This window comes from Seriola lalandi, unplaced genomic scaffold (genome assembly GCF_002814215.2).
Source record: "Seriola lalandi dorsalis isolate HSWRI2012SDOR001 ecotype SW California unplaced genomic scaffold, Sedor1 jcf7180002054570, whole genome shotgun sequence".
NCBI classification, from domain to species: domain Eukaryota; kingdom Metazoa; phylum Chordata; class Actinopteri; order Carangiformes; family Carangidae; genus Seriola; species Seriola lalandi.
The window spans coordinates 4,513,321-4,531,774 of NW_019525123.1; the positions used below are offsets into that span (position 1 = coordinate 4,513,321).

The window sequence follows — 18,454 nt, forward strand, 5'->3', positions numbered from 1 at the left end:
TCCAAATTTGTTTATGAATAGTTGACAACAACATTCGGCTTGAGGTTTCTAATTATAACAAGAATACTTCCAAGTCACTGTTTCATTATTGTCTTATCACAGCTAAGCCAAAAAAGAAAAAGAGAGGGAAAGATATGTTACTGTAGCGTTTACTCTTACACTGGATACAAACACTTTGTCCTGGTAACAGTTTCTGCCATCATAAACAGTAGCCCTGGGTTTAGAGATTCTGATTTCTTAGTGTAATCCAGTAAACTTGTAAAAAGAAAAGATAAATGTTTTCATATGTTCACAAAACTGAAGCAGATTTAATTAATTTGGATGACCTATGTAAAAGTAAAACTATATTTTACTTGATTTCAACAAAGCATATTATTTTCAAAAGTGTGGAAGAACCGATGGTCAATTTATTAATTTAAGATTTCCTTATCTTATCTTATTTTTTCTGTGTAAAGCCTGGTGTTTGTTTTAATAAATCTTAAACTTTTTCAAAGTATAGCACGCTGACATGTCTGAATTTTTATTCAGCTATGTTTGTGTACACTGGAATCTTCAGCATGCTCATAACATACTGTAGGTAAATTGTGAATTGTGTGTTTTTTTTTTTTTTTTTTCATTGTGGCTCTCAACAATAATAGAATGAATGTAACTAGCTTTCTTTGTCGCGTTATAAACAATTCAAAATACAGATATCCTTAGTGGCATGGATTCCACAAGATGTTGGAGAACATTCCTATCCTTAGAAAAGAATACCAGCAAATCAATATTGGTGGGAATAGTGACAGAGCAGCATTTGCCCTTCCCACATTACCACTGCGAAGATGCCCTTGAGCAAGGTACTATAATCCATGACTGCTCTAGGTGGCATTGCTCTTGCTCAGTGACCAGCGGATTTGTTTATACTGGGCAGCTTGCAAGTATGAATAGAGCTTGCACCTGAAAAAGATTGTGATTTTTTCTGATAAGTGATAAGATTTTAGAAAGAATGATATTACCATATTTGGAACTATACTATATTATCTATTGCCAGAGCAATACTGGCACTGTTGAAAAGTGACTGCTGGGGAATGCCCAGCAATCAAGATTCTCATTAATTATCATCATTCATCTGTATTTCAGCAGGTTTTGCAGTCTGCTACTGCCTGTCTATATCGTTTTTTCTTATTTTCCTGCACTGCAATGTCACAGAAGTGTTTGTATTTGATGTTTTTGTATTGCACATATGAACAAAGCAGACATATTTCACTTTATTACCCCATCATCCAATACTGTAATATCATTACAGCCAAAAGGGAATTTGAAAGATAAATTCTAATATCTTTCCCATATTGCAAATGAATTGAGTTAATCTTTTGTATATCTCTGCCTGCTGTTTACCAGCTTGTTTACAGACTGGGAACAGATTTTTAATAAACTTCATAAAAGTCATTGAAAGTGAAGTGTAGTGAGGTCAATTTAAGTTTGACCCAATGAAGGCTGTTTTAACTTATGTAATTTTCTGGTTCTATGTGTACTGATGCACTTTAGTAGGAACACCTGTACACCTGCTTATTCATACAGTTATACAGCCAACCAATCATATGGGAGCAGTGCAATGCATGCAGAATCATGTGGATACAGGTCAGGAGCTTAAGCATCAAAATATTGTGATCTTACTGACCTTAATCGCAAGCTGGTTTGAGTATTTGTGAAACTTCTAATCTCCTGTGATTTTCAGTGTCTTCAGGGTTTACTCAGAAGCCGGAAAACAAAACCCATACAGTGGGTTTTGTTTTTCGTACCCAGAGCCACAGTTCTGCATACAGAAACACCCTGTTGATGAGAGAGGTCAGAAGATAACAGTCTCGTTTGAGCTGACAGTCAAGTCAAGTCAATTTTTATCTGTATAGCACCAATTCATAACATATGTTATCTCAAGGCACTTTCCAAATAGAGCAGGTCTAGACCTTCTCTTTATATTAATATTTACAGAGACCCAACAATTCCCACCAAGAATATGCACTAGGTGACAGTGGTAAGGAAAAACTTCCTTTTAAGAGGCAGAAACCTCGAGCAGCCATCTGCCTCAGCCGGTTGAGTTGGAGAGAGAGAGAGAGAGCGAGAGAGCAGGAGAGAGCACAGAGGAAAAGAACAAGAACGTACAGTGAAAACAATATTAATAATAGTGACAGTAGCTGCAGTAACAGCGTTAGCAATGTATTGGCAACTGCAGTGGTCATACTGATAAAAATAGTAATGACAGCTAATAACATTAATAATAATCATTATTAATCATAGTAAATGTTAGTGGAGGCGGGAGGACCTGCAGAGAGTAACAGGGAGGAGATAGAGAAGGAGAACTGAGAGAGTGAGGCACACAGCCTGGGCGCTTCATGTGCTTGAGAAAGGCTTTGGTAATTCAGATAAATTGTGGAGAGCAGAAAAACATTACTGAAAGTACAACATGTAAAACCTTGAGGCAGATGGTCTACAACAGCAGAAGACCATGTCAGGTTGAAGCCTAGAAAAGTGTAGCCTGGTCTGATGAATCTCTATTTCTGCTGAGCCACACAGATAGTATGGTCAGAAATTTTTTATCATGCCAGCATGATAATGCTGGCAGTAACCATGTCACAAAGCTAAGGTCATCTCAAACTGGTTTTATATAAATTAATGAGTTCAGTGTAACTTTTGTTACCTTTGGGATGTGGGAGATTCACAGCATAAAAGTGCAGCAGGCAAATCTGTGTGATGCAATCATGTCAACATGGAGCAGAATCTCAAAGGAATGTTTCCAACATCAACATGTGGAATCTATGCCACAAATAATTTACCATAATCTACCCAGTGTGCTCAGCTTGAGTGTATTTAAGGTGTGTGTGCACATGCATAGTTGAAAAATAACCACTAGATGGTGCCACTGAGCTGATATATGACTTGTTGCCCAAATCAGGTGATAAAACCATTCAGAATCAAGTGCACCTCCATTAAGTTCTATCAAAATGAAAGCTATTCATCAATATATTTTTCAAGTGAAACAAAAACTGGTTAAAATACAGGTGATGTGCAAACCTCATTTTTCATTCTTCTATTTGTAGAAGTCACAGAAACTGATGCCATTTTGAAACACCATTTTTATTATGAGGCATTTTAACGAATCTAAACAGAACAGGATCATGTCTGTATTTATAACAATCTCTTCCCTCCCTCCCCATGGGTTATAGATGTCATTATACGCCCTACTTCCATGTACTGCTTAGTCTTGAATGTGCATGCACAATTGTGAGCATGTGCACACTGAAGTGTTTGATGAATAGATCTAAACAAATATTTGTTTGTTTGTTGAGATGTTTTATATAAAGCAGTGCATAATTCTGTCCTTAACCTTTGGGCACCCTGTTGCACAGTAACTTCATTGGAATGTTTTTGATTATGTTTTTTCTTAAACTTGTGATAAAGACATTGTGAAGTCCACTTGGTGAAAATCATTGGTTAAAGTTATGTTTTGTTCCTGTGTTTATGGAAAGTTTTCACAACTTTGATTACTTGATTTGGTCACTCCACACTCACCCTCAAACAGACTCACACAATCGGATGAAAGTGGCACCCTTCATTTAACACCGGGTTTGTAAAAAACAAAGTAAACAAGTCACAATACATTGCTTCTTTTATTTGTGAAGAAAATGTGGAAAATGTTGATGTTACAGCATCTGGTGAGGAAACCATAGTCTGGTTTTATTTATGCATTGACGACTCACAGACTACACAGCAGCAGAATGAAGCATCAGTAGACTGAAGAACTCAGACAGCATGTGTGCAGAAGGGTGCATATGAACCAGCTTATAAGGGGAGCATTTTCTAAGGCTGGAAAGGCTACTGACAAAGGCGGTGATGAACTATCTCACAGGCATCACTTCATTTAATGAGTCTTAAGCATCAAACAACAAGGAAAAAAGATAATTTAAACGAACTGTGGGGTGAATGTAACGTTATAGCTACATGTCATTATTGAATATCTCTTTTCAAAACCATGGTCAGTAACCACTCTTCTTGTTTCAGACTTTCCACCAGTGTTTGGAGTCTGGTTGCAGAGATATCTTGCCAGTCATAAGAGCCCCAATGATGTTGAGCAGTTGGGCCGGGCTCACAGTCAGTGATCCAGTTGGATGGGGTTGACGTTAGGACTCTGTGCAGGCTAGTTGTGTTTTTCCACACCATGCTCAGAAAACCATTTCTTTATGGACTTGACTTTGTGCAATGAGACATTGTTATGTTGCAACAGCAAAGGGCTTTCTACAGGATGTTGCCAAAAATTAAGTTGGGATAATTTAAAATGTGTGACACATATGTGGGTGTATGTGCTACTTTTGGCCATATGGTTTTAGGTTTTGAATGTGTGGAAATAGGTATGACACTGCATGATTGTGCTGTGTGTTATATAATAGATGTCATGTGTCATTAGAGAAAGCTAATGATCATGTCACACATTCAAATGGAAAGTTCACAGATCACATCACACAACATTGGACTTACACGAGTAAGCTACACAAATACATTTATATAGAGGTTATATCAGAGGTTATCTGTACATATAAAAATCTTATGCACATACTGTATCAGAGTAGTATTATTATGGTGAGAACTTGAACAAACATGTAATATACAGTATGGTAAAGAAAACACACAAGATAACAGTTTCAGTCATAGTTGCCATTAGTATTGCCATATTTGCAATGAAATGTGTGATATTACACAAGTCACAAATTCCTGTTTTTCATTCTCCTTTTTGTCACCCTGAACATCTTTTTAAACCTTCCCATTCACAAAATGTATTGCAACACAGTTTACAAGAAATGTTCTCAGCAAATGTAGTTTTCACTAAGAGTATTGAGCAAGAGTCTATTCCAGTATGTGTTTCAAAGTCACACCCTTGTGTCATACAGTATGTGGATGTGTACACAAAGCAAAAAATAATTAAATACAAAATGCAAATTAAACAAATGACCAAACATCATGTTTTTGCTATTTGTCAGACCAGTCAGCGAGATTATTTGTGTTCTTTATCTGTAATTCCTGGCCACAAAATTTCATCAGTAGTCATCAGGAGAGATAAACACGCATACAGGGTGTCTATCAGTAATGCAGTAACACTTATGTAACTGAATAAAATAATGTGTAACAAGTCACATATAGCAATAACAGGCCATGTGATGTCATCAGCTCTTAAGGATGCTATTCACTTAGCATGTAGCCTTACTATAAATCAAATAATTAGAGGTGTATGACTTGCTGGTGAACAAAGAAGGGAGACACACCCAAAATTGGTAATAATGAATTGATATTTATTTTAGAAAATAATAATAACAAATGCAATGAGATAGTTAGAATCATACTGCTTCGTATTAGACAATATCTTCACGTTCAGACAGTTTGGGATGAAAATTAATTAAGGATTATCTTAAAGTTACTGTTGAGTCACCGCTAATGGTCTACAACTTTGACAGTGTGTAACCACACAGAGTAAAAGCAAAAAAGGTGACAAAATAGTCACTGTGATGGATTTTGTCTCTCAAGCAGGTTTCGTATTGTGAAACCATGAAGCCAAAGTGACTGCCTGGATGGAGGGAAAATCACATTAATATGGCCAGTATGTTACAGTAAGATACACAATTTGTTGGAAAAGAGCTAAAATAAACCAAAGCGCTGGTGTGATCATTTAAATTGGCCCAACACAGAAAATACAACACAAACAGCTGGCTAAGAATCCATTATGTTATGACAACATGAAAGAAATGTAATGGAGTACTGCATGTGTCTGAACTGTAACCCATCCTTTTAAGGAGGAGACCTTTTCTCCTTGAAATCATCCACTCCCCACAGAAAGACCCGTTAGACATCAGCAGTTGTCATCAGCAGTCTTTTGATCTGGTTTGAAAAAAAAACAACTCAAAAACACCAGAGCCGCCCCCTTGCCGGCCTCCCAGCTCAAGTATTTGCCATGTGAAAGTGCTGAGCAGAACACATTTTTGTCTTTGCTGTTTGGTGCAACTTGGTTTCTTTCATTTCATAATTTGCTGTTAGTGCCTGGGTGAATCCTGGTCTATCCTATGTAGAGTCTGTGTCATTTACAGTGTATCTAAAAAGAAGACACAAAGTCTTGTACAGTACAGCATGTATGATGTGTTAGACAACGTAGAAAGACATGACTTCATTCCTGTCAGCACACGGCAAACCTCACCCCTCTAGAGCACCACAGCAGTCACAACAAACATTAATGATCATTTGTAATGTTTAATGCACTTGTTCAACTATTTGATGTGTAACATCAGCATTACAGAAGGATCCAAATAATTAAAAAATAACAAGTGAAACTGGGAAAGTTTGCATCAGCACATAGATGACAAACGTGGAGTATCAAAGTGAAAGAAATGCAAACACCTTTGATGTTCTCAGTGCACCTAACACATAGTTGGTAAGTGAATCACAACATACCAGGAAACAAGAGGAATCCTGCTCTGAAACATAATCTGTGTTTGATTGCTGTTGTCACGGTTACCCTGGTCTCATTCTGAGTCCCACGATGCAATGCTTCCTGGCACCATTGTCATGTTTTGATGGATGTGTTTAATTATTGCAGACTCCAATACTGTAAGACATACACACGCACACGCACGTAAACACACACACACACACACACACACACACACACACACACACACACACACATTACTATGTATAATACTTTTACAGTGCACATTGAATCATTTATTATTGCTGCTGCAATAATAAATGATTCAAACTCTGTACACGTGTCACATGCCACATGTCACTTTGATTTAAGGACATAGGTAGCAGCACTTTCTTCAAATATATCTCCTCCAAACTATGGGCAATAACGCAGCATAGATCAAATACGACATGTGTTTTCTGCTCTCACAAAGACAAAAGAAAACAAAACCCAGAAATGTAGATAGACTATACTTACTCTCATTTAACTGTGAACAACTTTCACATACTTGGTTATTTAAAGGGATTTATTTGCACAGGAACTATTCATGTTAGCAGAAGGAGGAATAAGTTAGTGACAGTCATGGGACTTGGTTTTAGGGTCCAAGTCAAATGAGCTAAACTTTTATTTTACTGACCAAACTACTGAAGAGTATTATGACAATGTTTTCTGACTAATTCGGGCTGTCTATGTTGTACAACTCAGTTCACATTCCAACAGTGGCCCATGTAGCAGAGTAAACATGATCTGTACTCAGATATGGAGCAGATGGACTCTACTGAATATCTTGTCTGTAGTAAGTGCACCACATCTTGATATAAACGTACATTTAAAAGCTTTTAAATCATAATGAGAGTCTTTGTAAAAGGCAGGTACATACAAAAGGTGAAAATTAATAATATCTACATAGATAATGACATCATTGGACAAGGGCACTTCATTTTTCACACAACTACACCCAGTCATTTGCTGGAAGGATCACTAAGAAAGTGAGTGTGTGGGACCAGCTGTGACAACAGACATGTTTTAAAATGTTACTGCATCGGATACACAACTGTATGTTGAAATAACAAATCTTTTTAATGTGACATATCATGCACTGCTTTGTAACTTGATTATTTCCCAATATTTATAAAATCAGTACCAGAAATTTACTTCCTTCCCCCTATGCAAAGGAGAAAATTGAGATACAATCACAAATGGTTGGCACAGAATTCCATGGCTTGAGATCAGATTCTGAGGGAGGTGAGGTCTGTTTTCTGTCAACACAGTAGCATCAAAACGTTTAACTCTCACCACTGTATATTCTTCCCCTTACCTTAACCTGAAATGAATCTTCACCTTACCCCTAAACTAGCTGTCTTATGATGCTCAACCAGTTACCTCTGCCTGCTCTCAAGCCTTTGAATCTAATGTTAAGCAACCACAATGTGAGATGGAGGATGTGGAGGGTGAGAGTAAATGAATGAATGAATGAATGAATGAATGAATGAATGAATGTGAATCCAACTGTAAATGAGTGAGTGTTAGAGAGATGAGCTTGTGTGACCAGATGATTCATCCTCAGAACATCACATCTAAAGCAGCGTTTAATCATGTTCTTCTATGTGGAATAGACAAGATTTTGCTTAACTAGAGCATTTGAGTGAGTGAATGACTGGTTCAACACGAGCCTTGAGCCATGACCTGCACCTGCGTATCTATATGCAAAACTGCCCCCACCACATGAGCCGCAAAACAACGCGTAATGGTTTAAACGCTGGTTGTCTCTATCCATCACAGTGATGCCAGGACATATTAGCCTTAAGACGAGTAAAGTGAAACCGCTGCTAAGTGAGGACGGAAGTAAAATCACATGCTGTGGTTGCAGAACTGAGATACGCAGGACGTGGGAAAGGACTGTAATCTTTGCGCTCAAAAGCCACCAGAACCGTGGGTACAGTGACAGGACAACCGCGTTTGTTGTGTAAAGCCAGACAAACGGAGCACCTAAGCCGCAATGAAGACACACGCGAGAGTGTGTGTTTCCAGCTCCAGCCCGCGGTGAATATGAATGAAGAATGACCAATGGTAAGTAAAGAAACGTACTGCATGTACGTGAACATAAGTGGCCTAAAGTGGTGACGCACTGAATTAAACTGACGTTAAAGGCACCAGATTCGAGCCGAACTGAAGCCGAAGTGTGGTCAGTGTTAGTGCGGGGGTAATAAAGCCCATATGCAAAGTCTGAGGCATGTAAAGCAGAGTAGTAAGGCGAATTCGAAACTTACCGGGAGCTGACTACACGCGCATCCGTCCCTCTGCCTTCCCAGCCGAGCGACTGGCTGATATGCTGTATGTTGGCTGAAAGGCTTTTCCAAACAGGGGAATTCCGTGTGAATAACTTCCCATCTGCCATTCAGAAGGAAACTGAAATAGGTTTAGGATTTACGGGAATTGATCTATGACTTACAAGAAGTGATAAACTCATGCAGGGCTGTAGGACCACTTCAGTGAATGTTTTAAGTTCAGTGACAGGTAAGATATTCAGATAATCCTTCAGTCATGCAAAAGCACCAATACGAAGATGTAAAAACTACTACTAACTTACTACACTACAAGCCCTGCAGACAATATTTTACATGGGTAAATGTACAGAAGTATAAAAAGGGTAAAAGGAAATAGTTAAATTACCAGGCTACCCCTTTCAAAGTGTGGATTTTAATTGCCAAGATATTTAATGTAAGCAGCATTATAAATAGAGCATGAGCGTTAAGGTGTAGCTATGGTTAAGGTGTAGCTATTGCCAGTTACTTTACACACTGTATGGTAGTTCATATATAACCATGCAACACGTTTTATTAAGTTATTATTATGTATAACTTAACTAGCTATATCTATCAAATAGTAGTGGAGTAAAAAAGTGCTAAACCATTTCCCCCTGAAATGTAGTGAAGTTTAAAGTAGCACTGGATGAAAATACTAAGATAAAGTACAAGGGTAGTACCTCTAAACTGCAGTTTAAAGCATGTACTTTCCATTAATGGGCTTACATGTGACAATTTGACATTCCTATAGGTAATATTTTTGCCTCATGGAAGCTTATTGTAATTACAGTAACTGGGGTGTATTGTTCTGCTGTTTTAGGTTTTGTAGTGTTTTTTCTTTTTTTTAATGAAGTGCATGGTCACACTAGTAGACATTTGAGTTCCTTGAGAAAATGTATAAAATATTGTCATTTCCCTTTGGTTGTTATTCAGGCCAACATTATAAAATAAATAAATACGGTCTCAGTAATGGAGTGAAAGATTTAGACTGCTTTGATTCTCTGCAGAGCACAGTAATAAATGTGTTTTAAAATAAATTGATATTTGGAGAGTTATTGGGGTTCCTTAAATGAAAAATGTCCATATGTAATATATGCAAACATATTTCAGATTAGATGAGTAACCCCTCTGTCCCTCTCTCTCCCTGTATCTCTCACTGTGACCGTAAACTCTCAGCCTCTTTTTTGCATCAGTCTCTTTGCTCTTCTGCTTCTACCTCTATCTCTGTCCTGTGACAGCATAAGGCCTCCTGAAGAAGTTCGAAACGATTATAGGGGAATCGTGCAAATTGAGCTCGACAACGCAGTAAGACACCAATTCTGTTTACTTATTTATCTTCCCACACTACACTCAGAGGCAATAGACTTTTAATGTCCTTCAGTAAGAAGCAAGCTTTACAGGTGGGTAATGACAGCTCAAGGGATCAGTTTAATCAAATGTATATTGTATGTATTTTACAGCATGGAATAGATTGACTGTACAAAATTACTTTAGGAATTGCACTGATAAATTCAACCCAGGGAAACTAAGAATCCTTTAATGAGATATAAATACTGTAAAGGGAAGCAAATAAGTTAAAGCGGCACTTTAAAGAGAGCTGAGACCCTGGACATGAGGATTGTGCAAAAACAGTTGCAACCTAATATAAGATATTAAATCTTAACCATTTTCTGTGCATGCACTATACAGTTTCATTGAAATGCCCCAGTACGAAAGGTACAGCCAGTCATACAAGGAAACTAAAGCAAAACAAGGAAACAAGCTTGTTTGCAGGTTTGCATGATGTCAAAAAAAGAAAAGAAATGAAAAAAAAAACACTTAGCCTACAGTGTAAAAAATTACTGAATGAAAAATGGCACATCAATGTCAGGATTTAAACCAGTGGTTTTTGGAAATTGGTCATTATATACTGTACTTAAAAGTTCAAACAGGTGTAAAATATTATTTGCTTTTGTGTAAACCTCGAGAGCTTGACAAAAGACTTTGTTGCATGTCTAGACACTTTTAGGTTTGTTTGTTTCCTGTATGGGGACCCATTCCCACTGGGTGCAACTAAGAGTTGTAAATATGGTCTGTCGCAATTTTTACATAACCAAAGATACAACCTTCCACCTTCAAAATAATCTAAAACATGCTTTGAAAGCAATAAAATGTTTACAGCTGCCGTTTACAAATATTTACAAAGACTTAAATCTACCTCCCCCATGAACGCTTGATTTGGTCCGTCTGCAAAAACTTCAGTTGTATAACTAACATTGACCACTGTCATTCTCATTCATTCAAGAACGGAAGGATCATGGCCTTGCTGCACAACTCATCCTGCCCAGAACTGAAACGCAAGCTACGTCGCTGCACATCAGACACTGCGGTGAGTAATGATTATTTTGTAGTTGTCAGCAAAAATGTTGATCATACCTTTTGCTTTTGTTGATTAGTTGGGCCTTTTTTGATGTATGTCCTTCCTCTTGTTATATCATTTAGTAATGTTTTAGTTCCTGAAACGTTATCAAAATATATATGGTGGGAGTAAGTGACCATGAAAACAGAGACCCTGCCTCTGCTCTTCATTTGATATCTACTGTGCATACACAGCTATATGCAACAGCATCTCTATTTCCACAACTTCTTAATGGGGATGGGTAATTCCAACAAGCTCCTTTGTGATGGATCTGTTGAAAGCAACATCTCTCACAAGGAACAACAACCCATCAACCTTTGGTCAACTGCACAATGCACTACTGTCAGCTGTTGCATTATCATTATGATGCATAGCACCAGACCAAAGGTGGTTGAGTATGCTATTGAAAATGGGTTTCAATTTTTTGAGGTCACTGAGGATAAACACTGTATTATTTAACTGTTTCATAGCGCTCACATAGGTCTATTCTGCAGAATGTCGTGAGAACCCTGCACTTCCTTACCTGCAAAATGAAGAAATTAAGATTGTCCCACACAGACGGACTGGTCGGGTCCGTCATAAACTCAATACACTGCTCTTGTCTTGAGAAATCGGTAAGTGTAGCCACATTATTTGGTTATTTCTCGAATGAAACGTAGCGTTAGGGCCAGCAGCACGCTGACAAACCCAAGTAACTAATTCTTTCAGTTTCTCTGTGTAAGATTTTGGCACACTCTTAACAAAGACAGTGGAATTTTGGCAGGCTGTAGTGTTTCCTTCTGCCACATAGTGGGTGACTCACTGATTGCTTACATAGCCAGTTGGCTGTGTGAGCGTATCCAAACATGAGCCTATTTGTTTCTTGAACTAGTTAACTTAGAGCCAGGCAGAAGCAGTAAGTGTATGTGCAAAAGTTATTCAAGGTTTTTTGGTTACTCTGGCTGCATTTTGAACTCAGGTTTTCAAGTGTCTATCTGAATCACACTAGAATGCCATAAATTCAGATATCTGGTGTTTTTAGAAGTGTATGTTTCCACATTGATGTATTGGTTAGCTCAGTAAGATGCAGTACAAACAAGCATGTTGGAATTTAATAAGTATTTTCCTAAATAAAACCAGAAATAAAACATTTATCTCTGGATCAGTTATGAATTTCGATGTTCACCTGTACTTCATTTTGAACACTGTGGCGTCAATCAAATTTGATTCAGGTTCATAGTTGAAGCCTGAGTCAGAGCCTCTTAACAGCCTCAGGCCTAACAAGACTAACACAGGTTTAAAACACTCATTCACACATGGTTCTAAAATGGTTGGTTTTGGACTTTTTTAAGGTGGTGCCTTACTTTTGATCAAACATACCAGAACTGTACTTTGATCAAACGCCATCAAACCCCGACATTAGAGGCAGAATGGTATTCTTTGGTTACTGTCAGTGCTGTGGAGGTCAGACTTTGATTTGTATTAGACTGTAGACTGAGCCTAGTTTCAGTTAACAGTGAGAAGGAATAAATATGCATTGATAATTTGTGTATTGGAATGATAGAGCGTATCACCAACATATGCATTATGATTTAGCATTATACCTAAGAGATGTTCATGAGATCAGTTCAAATGCACATCAGTTATAGGTTTCAAGTCATCTCATTAAAAGGACTGAACACTAATTAGCACATTGTGTTTGTGTGACTTCTATTGACTAGATGAAAGAACCCAACACGAAGTTGAAGACAGCAACAAGACAAAGACGGAACGAGCAGAGAAAAAGCAAGGAGACTCGAAATCTTTGCAAAGCCAAGGCAATCCTGTCTATCATGACTGAATGCTACGAGATGCTCAATACTCTACTATTAATGAACACCTGAGACCAAACTCAAGCACATTGTGAAGCAAAAAAACTGCAGCTCTTCTGCATTATATAGTCCTTCATTGGATTATGCAAGAGGAAGCTCCCACTTCATTTAAGCTATCCTGTCAAGTACAAGTATATATCTCTTGCGACTGTATTGTGTGTTGCATGACTACTGACTCTTCAGATAAGTTTCAAAGCTACGCAGAAACAAGCTATTAAGCCAACTGGAAAAGAAAGTTCCAAGGCCGTCCCGCATACTGGACTGTCCCACACTATGCTTTGGACCAACTATGTGCTGCATGAACCACCCACCGCCATGCAGAATCCACATGAATGACTCCATAAAAGTGCTTGATGCACCAAACAAAGACGCTTTTAGATGGTTGAAGGTGTGTACAAAGGGGAAACTGTTTTGTAAGATTAAGTTACAAGGAATTTTTCAAAGCAATTAGATTGTAAAGAATATGCTATGACATTTACTTGCACTTAGTGATGAGTCCTCAAGCATGACCAGGAAATATTAAGGTGCTCAAATTCAGTTTTGCTTTCACTTTGGATTAGAGAGACTAGCCCTGGCACATCTTTGTTATCTCTGTTATCTAAAACTCCTGTTGTTTCAGGCTGTGTCAGGTGCTCTCCTTAAGATGACATGGTGTTGATTAATCATTGAGTAGGATTGATATTTTAAAAGCACATGCTTCCACAGATGGTTTAGTTTGTCTCACAGGCCTGACTCTGTTCTGGGATACATATAAAGAAGCTATCTTGTCACATTCAGTTGGTTGCTTTGATAAACGATACCTGCCTAATTAAAAAATAAAAATAAAAAAACTTACCAAGAATGTGCTTGGGGAGCCAAAATGCTCAACTGCCACATTTGTTGTTTTTTCTGTTAGATATGCCATTTGTCAGTTTGTGTATCAGAAATGCATGAAAAAAACAAAAAAACAAACATGCAGCCTTTGTTGATAGTTCCAGCTCCCACTTTCAGTGCAGCAGCTATTTTCACTTCCTGTTAGGGACCATACTTAATGCATTATCACGTAGTCAATTTCTGTTTGTAAAATGTTTTGTTTAGAGCAACTAATATTGTATATGAGCCATGGAATATGTATTCAAATATATTTATATCTACAACAATGCAAAGGCTCATATGTTACTTTGTACTTGTTACCCTAAATGATTTACAGCATGACAGCAGTATATTGTTTTCTACTTCCTCTCTCTTCAACAGAGACTCTCACAACTCCATCAAACTTGTCTCAATGGAAGTTTATTGATGGTGGATATACATGGCATTAAGTGCACAACCAGGTATCCAGGCTAACAAGTGTTTTAATCAGTACAGAAAAACACACCCGCCCAGTCTGTTTATATATTCTCTGTCATGTAAGGTAATATAGGTAGCTTCTTGGAAAACATGTCTTACCTCTTAAAGACTATCATACCCAATCACTTTTAAATAACCAATAAGAGTTTGGCGGTTAGTGAACTTTAGCCATGCACCTCAAGTAGAGATCTTTCACACTTACTGTCCCACCTGTAAATGAACTATGTGGGGTCACAAATAGTGTCTGTTCTATCAAGCAGAAAGACCAAGCATACCCATACAGAGCATTTCAAATGACTGTAGTGTAACCGTACTTTTAATCCTAAAAACATTAATGCATTGAATACTGACTCAATATAAACATTCAAAAAAAACAAAAAAACAATTGCAACATATCCAAGTGCATTTAAGTTTCATACTAATTCAAATAAAAACACATTTTAATTCTGTATAACATTAACAAAAGATGCAGTCATTGTTCATTCAGTGACAATTAATGGGGATAATAAAATAAATAACTCATTTCATTGTATAAAATGAGAGGGAATAAAAGAGACTGAGTAAATGCTACATTTCTTTACAGACATCAGGCCTATGATGGTAACATTAAGAGAGCTGGAAACAAACTGCCTGTAAAGTGGCGGCAAAGAGAGAACTAACTTAACGGTTAGTTCACTTTTTCAGTGGCCCCCGTCAAACTAAGGTGATATCTTCCCTAAATTCTAATTTTTTTCATTTAGAAAAATGCATTGTTTTCTTCAGTAGTCAATCATATTGCACTTCAATAGTAGCATATTCCGTTTGTAAATGAAGTGGAGGCAGATGGGACTAAGGGATACATTTAAAATCACGGTTGACAGGGGATTGAGATTCAGGGGCAATCAAACCCACCTTTAATGATTTATCCAACACTTTTCCTCTACCTCCTTTTTCACATTTTACAACACACCTCTTAGCTTGTATCTACAATTGGTACACATCTCTTCTAAGGATGCACCGGTGGCTTTAATTGACTGATACTAACCCTAACCCTCTACAGGGTACTCTTCTTAATTATTCTAAAATTAAGATTTTGTAATAATACCAACCCAGACCACAATATTTCCCATGACCAAATTCTTAATCCCTCCATGGCCTCTTGTTTCACAGCAACAATGTGTATGAGCTAGTGGAAAAAGCAGCAATGTTGTGGGCAAATCCTGCAGTAAGAAAAAAGCCAATTACAATTAGTAACGGGTTGAGTGGGTTGTTCCTGTGGCAGTCATATGAGCTACTGAAAATGATCATTTTAACACAGCTTTATACTAGATAAGTTATTATATTTGTGTTACGAAAAAATAATTTGTACTACATTTAGCAGGACTGCAAGAAAAATGTGATAATACATGCCGACCACTTCCTAAACCATAACCCTAACCTTTAATAGCTTTATTTAGATTCACCTTATCTGTATTTTGGTCCATACAGCAATTACAAAAGAAAACACAACACCATTGGGCTGTCTGCTGATTACACCACTTTACTGCTATGAAACTAGACCCAAGTGTGAAAACATAGGGTAGAATGGATGGATGTAAAATTCTCATGAGTTTTGGTAAAACTCTCTGATGCTAGCTCGAGTATCGGTGTACCTCTGCTTTCCTCTACTTTCTCCTTCTTCTGACAGCCATCAGATGCACATCCTCCTGACCCCACACTCACAGCAGAATTTGGCGGACTCAACAGGGTACTTGGTCCCACAAGCATGACAGAACTTGCTCTTCATTCCACCGTTGTCGACTTCGTTATCGCCATCGACATCATTCCTGAGAAATTTAACAAAGACATACATTAACTTGTTTTTAAAGATAGTTAAGGGCTGCTGATAATGTTGTTAATGTAAACAGATTATTAAAAGTTTAAATAATATGGGGATTTTAAGATACTCTAAAACAGCCGCAAAATGAGTATCATCTGAGTCCAAATGAAGTAGACAGCAACATAACATACAAACACAATATAACTTAAAATCCCTTTAAGTGGATGAAAAAAATGTTTTAGTGTTGTGATAGGGCAAGGCATAGTTTGAAAGTAAAAATGCTTGGGCTTTCTTACTGTATAAAGTGTACTGCAAGTAATCAGCAACTGTCAGCATTTATTTATGCGGACTATATTATCACACGTTTCAGCTTACTTTTATTAAAAAGACATTTTTTTTCAAAGAGCCTGGAGTTGTGTGGCTTGCATAACCATTTCTAAAACATAACTGAAACCTGAAAAACAGATCTAACTGAACTGAACTTAAACTTATCTAATTAATAGCATCTGTAAGAGGTTAATTTAGTAAAATTCTCCAAGTGTGCATTCTTTCTAGAGTGTGTTTATATAAAGAGGTTACTCAGTGAGACCAGAACAGACTCATCAGCTGTATGAAATACACCACCAAACCACAAGAGGTCAGGACAGTTTCACTGTATGGTGGTTTTTCATTCATTCTTGCTGACTTTCTGTGGAGCAAATGTCTTTGTGCGTTAGCTCACCTTGATATATAGGAGTCTGCTTTCTTCTTGTTGAGTCCTATTCCAGAATGAGTGTTCCTCACAGAGCCATAGCCAGAGCTTGCTGCTCGTGTTTTACTTCCCACACTAACAGAGGGATCAGAGACAAACAAAAGAGAAGAGAGACAAGGATGTGTCAAATGCAAATCACCTGTAGGACTGGTTTTGTAACACAGATCTCAAGTTCAAACCATCCATTTGAGCTTCTACTAACCTACTACTGTGGCAAGAAAAAGTATGTGAGCCCTTTGGAATTATCTGGTTGCTGCATTAACTGACAAACATAATGTGACACACAACTGATAATAACTTTTCATGGCTTTATTGAACACACCCATTGAACTGGTGCTGGTGGAAAAAGTAAGTGAAACCTTGTATTTAATAACTGGTCGAACCTCCTTTGGCAGCAATAACCTCAAACAAGCATTTTTTGGTAGCTGCTGATCATACATGCAAAATGTTCTGGAGGACTTTCCACAATTTTTCCAACATAACTGCTTCATCTCAGACATATTCTTATGATGTCTGGTGTGAACAGCTCTCTGAGGTCATTCCACAGAATCTCTATGGGGTTAAGGTTTGGGCTCTGACTGAACCACACGAAAAAGGTGGATTTTATTTGTTTGAAGTAATTCTGTAGTAGATTTATCTTCATGTTTAGTCCTGCATCACCCAGCTTCTACTGAGCCTCAGCAGGTGGACAGCCACCCTGACATTAATCTGTAAGATACCTTCATAAACTTGGGAATTAATTTTCCCCTAAATGATGGTGAGCTGTCCAGGCCCAGAGGCAGCAAAGGCCTAAATCACTATGCTCCCTCCACCGTATTTCCATGCTGGGATGATGTTTTCATGTGTTATCTCGCCATTACCTGAGAGGTTCACATACTTTTTCCAGCCTACACTGTTAATGTTTGAATAATATATTCAATATGAACAAGAATACAATGATTTGTGTGTGATTAGTTCATATAGATTGTGTTTGTTCATTATTGCAACTTAGATGACAATCTGACCATATTCTAATACAAGTTTATGCATACATTTGTAGATTCTCAAGGGTTCACTTACTTTTTCTGGCACATTTACTGATCTGTTCATCACTCAATCACAGATAAACAAAAGATAATGTAGTTAGTAGAAAACACTAAATAAATAGCATAGGGATATTACATAAATATATATGTATTATTGTATGGTTAGAATTACTATCAATTTTATTACTGAGCTACAGTGATTTAAAGAAATTCAGTCTTTCTTCAATAACATGCATATGCAAGCGCTCCAAAGTAAAACAGATCCTCTATTCTACAAAGGAAATCTGCAGTGTAATTATGAAGCTTAAATCATCTTTATGTGGTTATTGTAATTAAATGATCCAAGCTAGGTACAATGTAGACACAATGTCTTGCATACCATAGCAAAGACATAAAAAGTGAACAATAACAATAAAATTGAAACAACAAATGCTTGAAGAGACATTACTATATAGATAGATAGATAGATAGATAGATAGATAGATAGATAGATAGATAGATAGATAGATA

The 18,454-nt window shown here is 37.4% G+C and overlaps 2 protein-coding genes across 3 annotated transcripts in view; one reads left to right on the forward strand and one right to left on the reverse strand.

Annotated features, from left to right (window-relative positions):
- Window positions 1-8,344: 8,344 nt before the first annotated feature.
- On the forward strand, window positions 8,345-14,204 carry LOC147818526 (uncharacterized). Of its 2 annotated transcripts, none has more exons than XM_087176832.1 (5): window positions 8,345-8,557; window positions 9,970-10,098; window positions 11,078-11,161; window positions 11,662-11,805; window positions 12,892-14,204. In XM_087176832.1, exons 1-5 carry the CDS (start codon window positions 8,555-8,557, stop codon window positions 13,051-13,053), a joined length of 522 nt encoding a protein of 173 aa, XP_087032958.1. In that variant the 5' UTR covers window positions 8,345-8,554; the 3' UTR covers window positions 13,054-14,204. The 2 variants fall into 2 exon arrangements, with proteins under 2 accessions (XP_087032958.1, XP_087032959.1); XM_087176833.1 differs by having other exon boundaries at window positions 8,347-8,557; window positions 11,686-11,805; window positions 12,892-14,203.
- A 93-nt stretch (window positions 14,205-14,297) lies between these two features.
- Window positions 14,298-18,454, reverse strand: part of zc2hc1a (zinc finger, C2HC-type containing 1A) — a 12,700-nt gene continuing 8,543 nt past the window's right edge. The window contains exons 8-9 of the mRNA XM_023417013.2: window positions 16,890-17,085; window positions 14,298-16,175 (exon numbers count right to left, since the gene is read on the reverse strand). Of these exons, the coding sequence (XP_023272781.1) occupies window positions 16,040-16,175; window positions 16,890-17,085 (332 nt within the window). The 3' untranslated portion in view covers window positions 14,298-16,039. The remainder of the gene's footprint in view (window positions 16,176-16,889; window positions 17,086-18,454) is intronic.

Excerpts from the sequence above, each read along its gene's own strand:
- LOC147818526 (XM_087176832.1), top strand. Across the intron at positions 10,099-11,077 it reads AAATTGAGCTCGACAACGCA|AACGGAAGGATCATGGCCTT; the intron begins GTAAGACACCAA and ends CATTCATTCAAG. Across the intron at positions 11,806-12,891 it reads GCTCTTGTCTTGAGAAATCG|ATGAAAGAACCCAACACGAA; the intron begins GTAAGTGTAGCC and ends TCTATTGACTAG.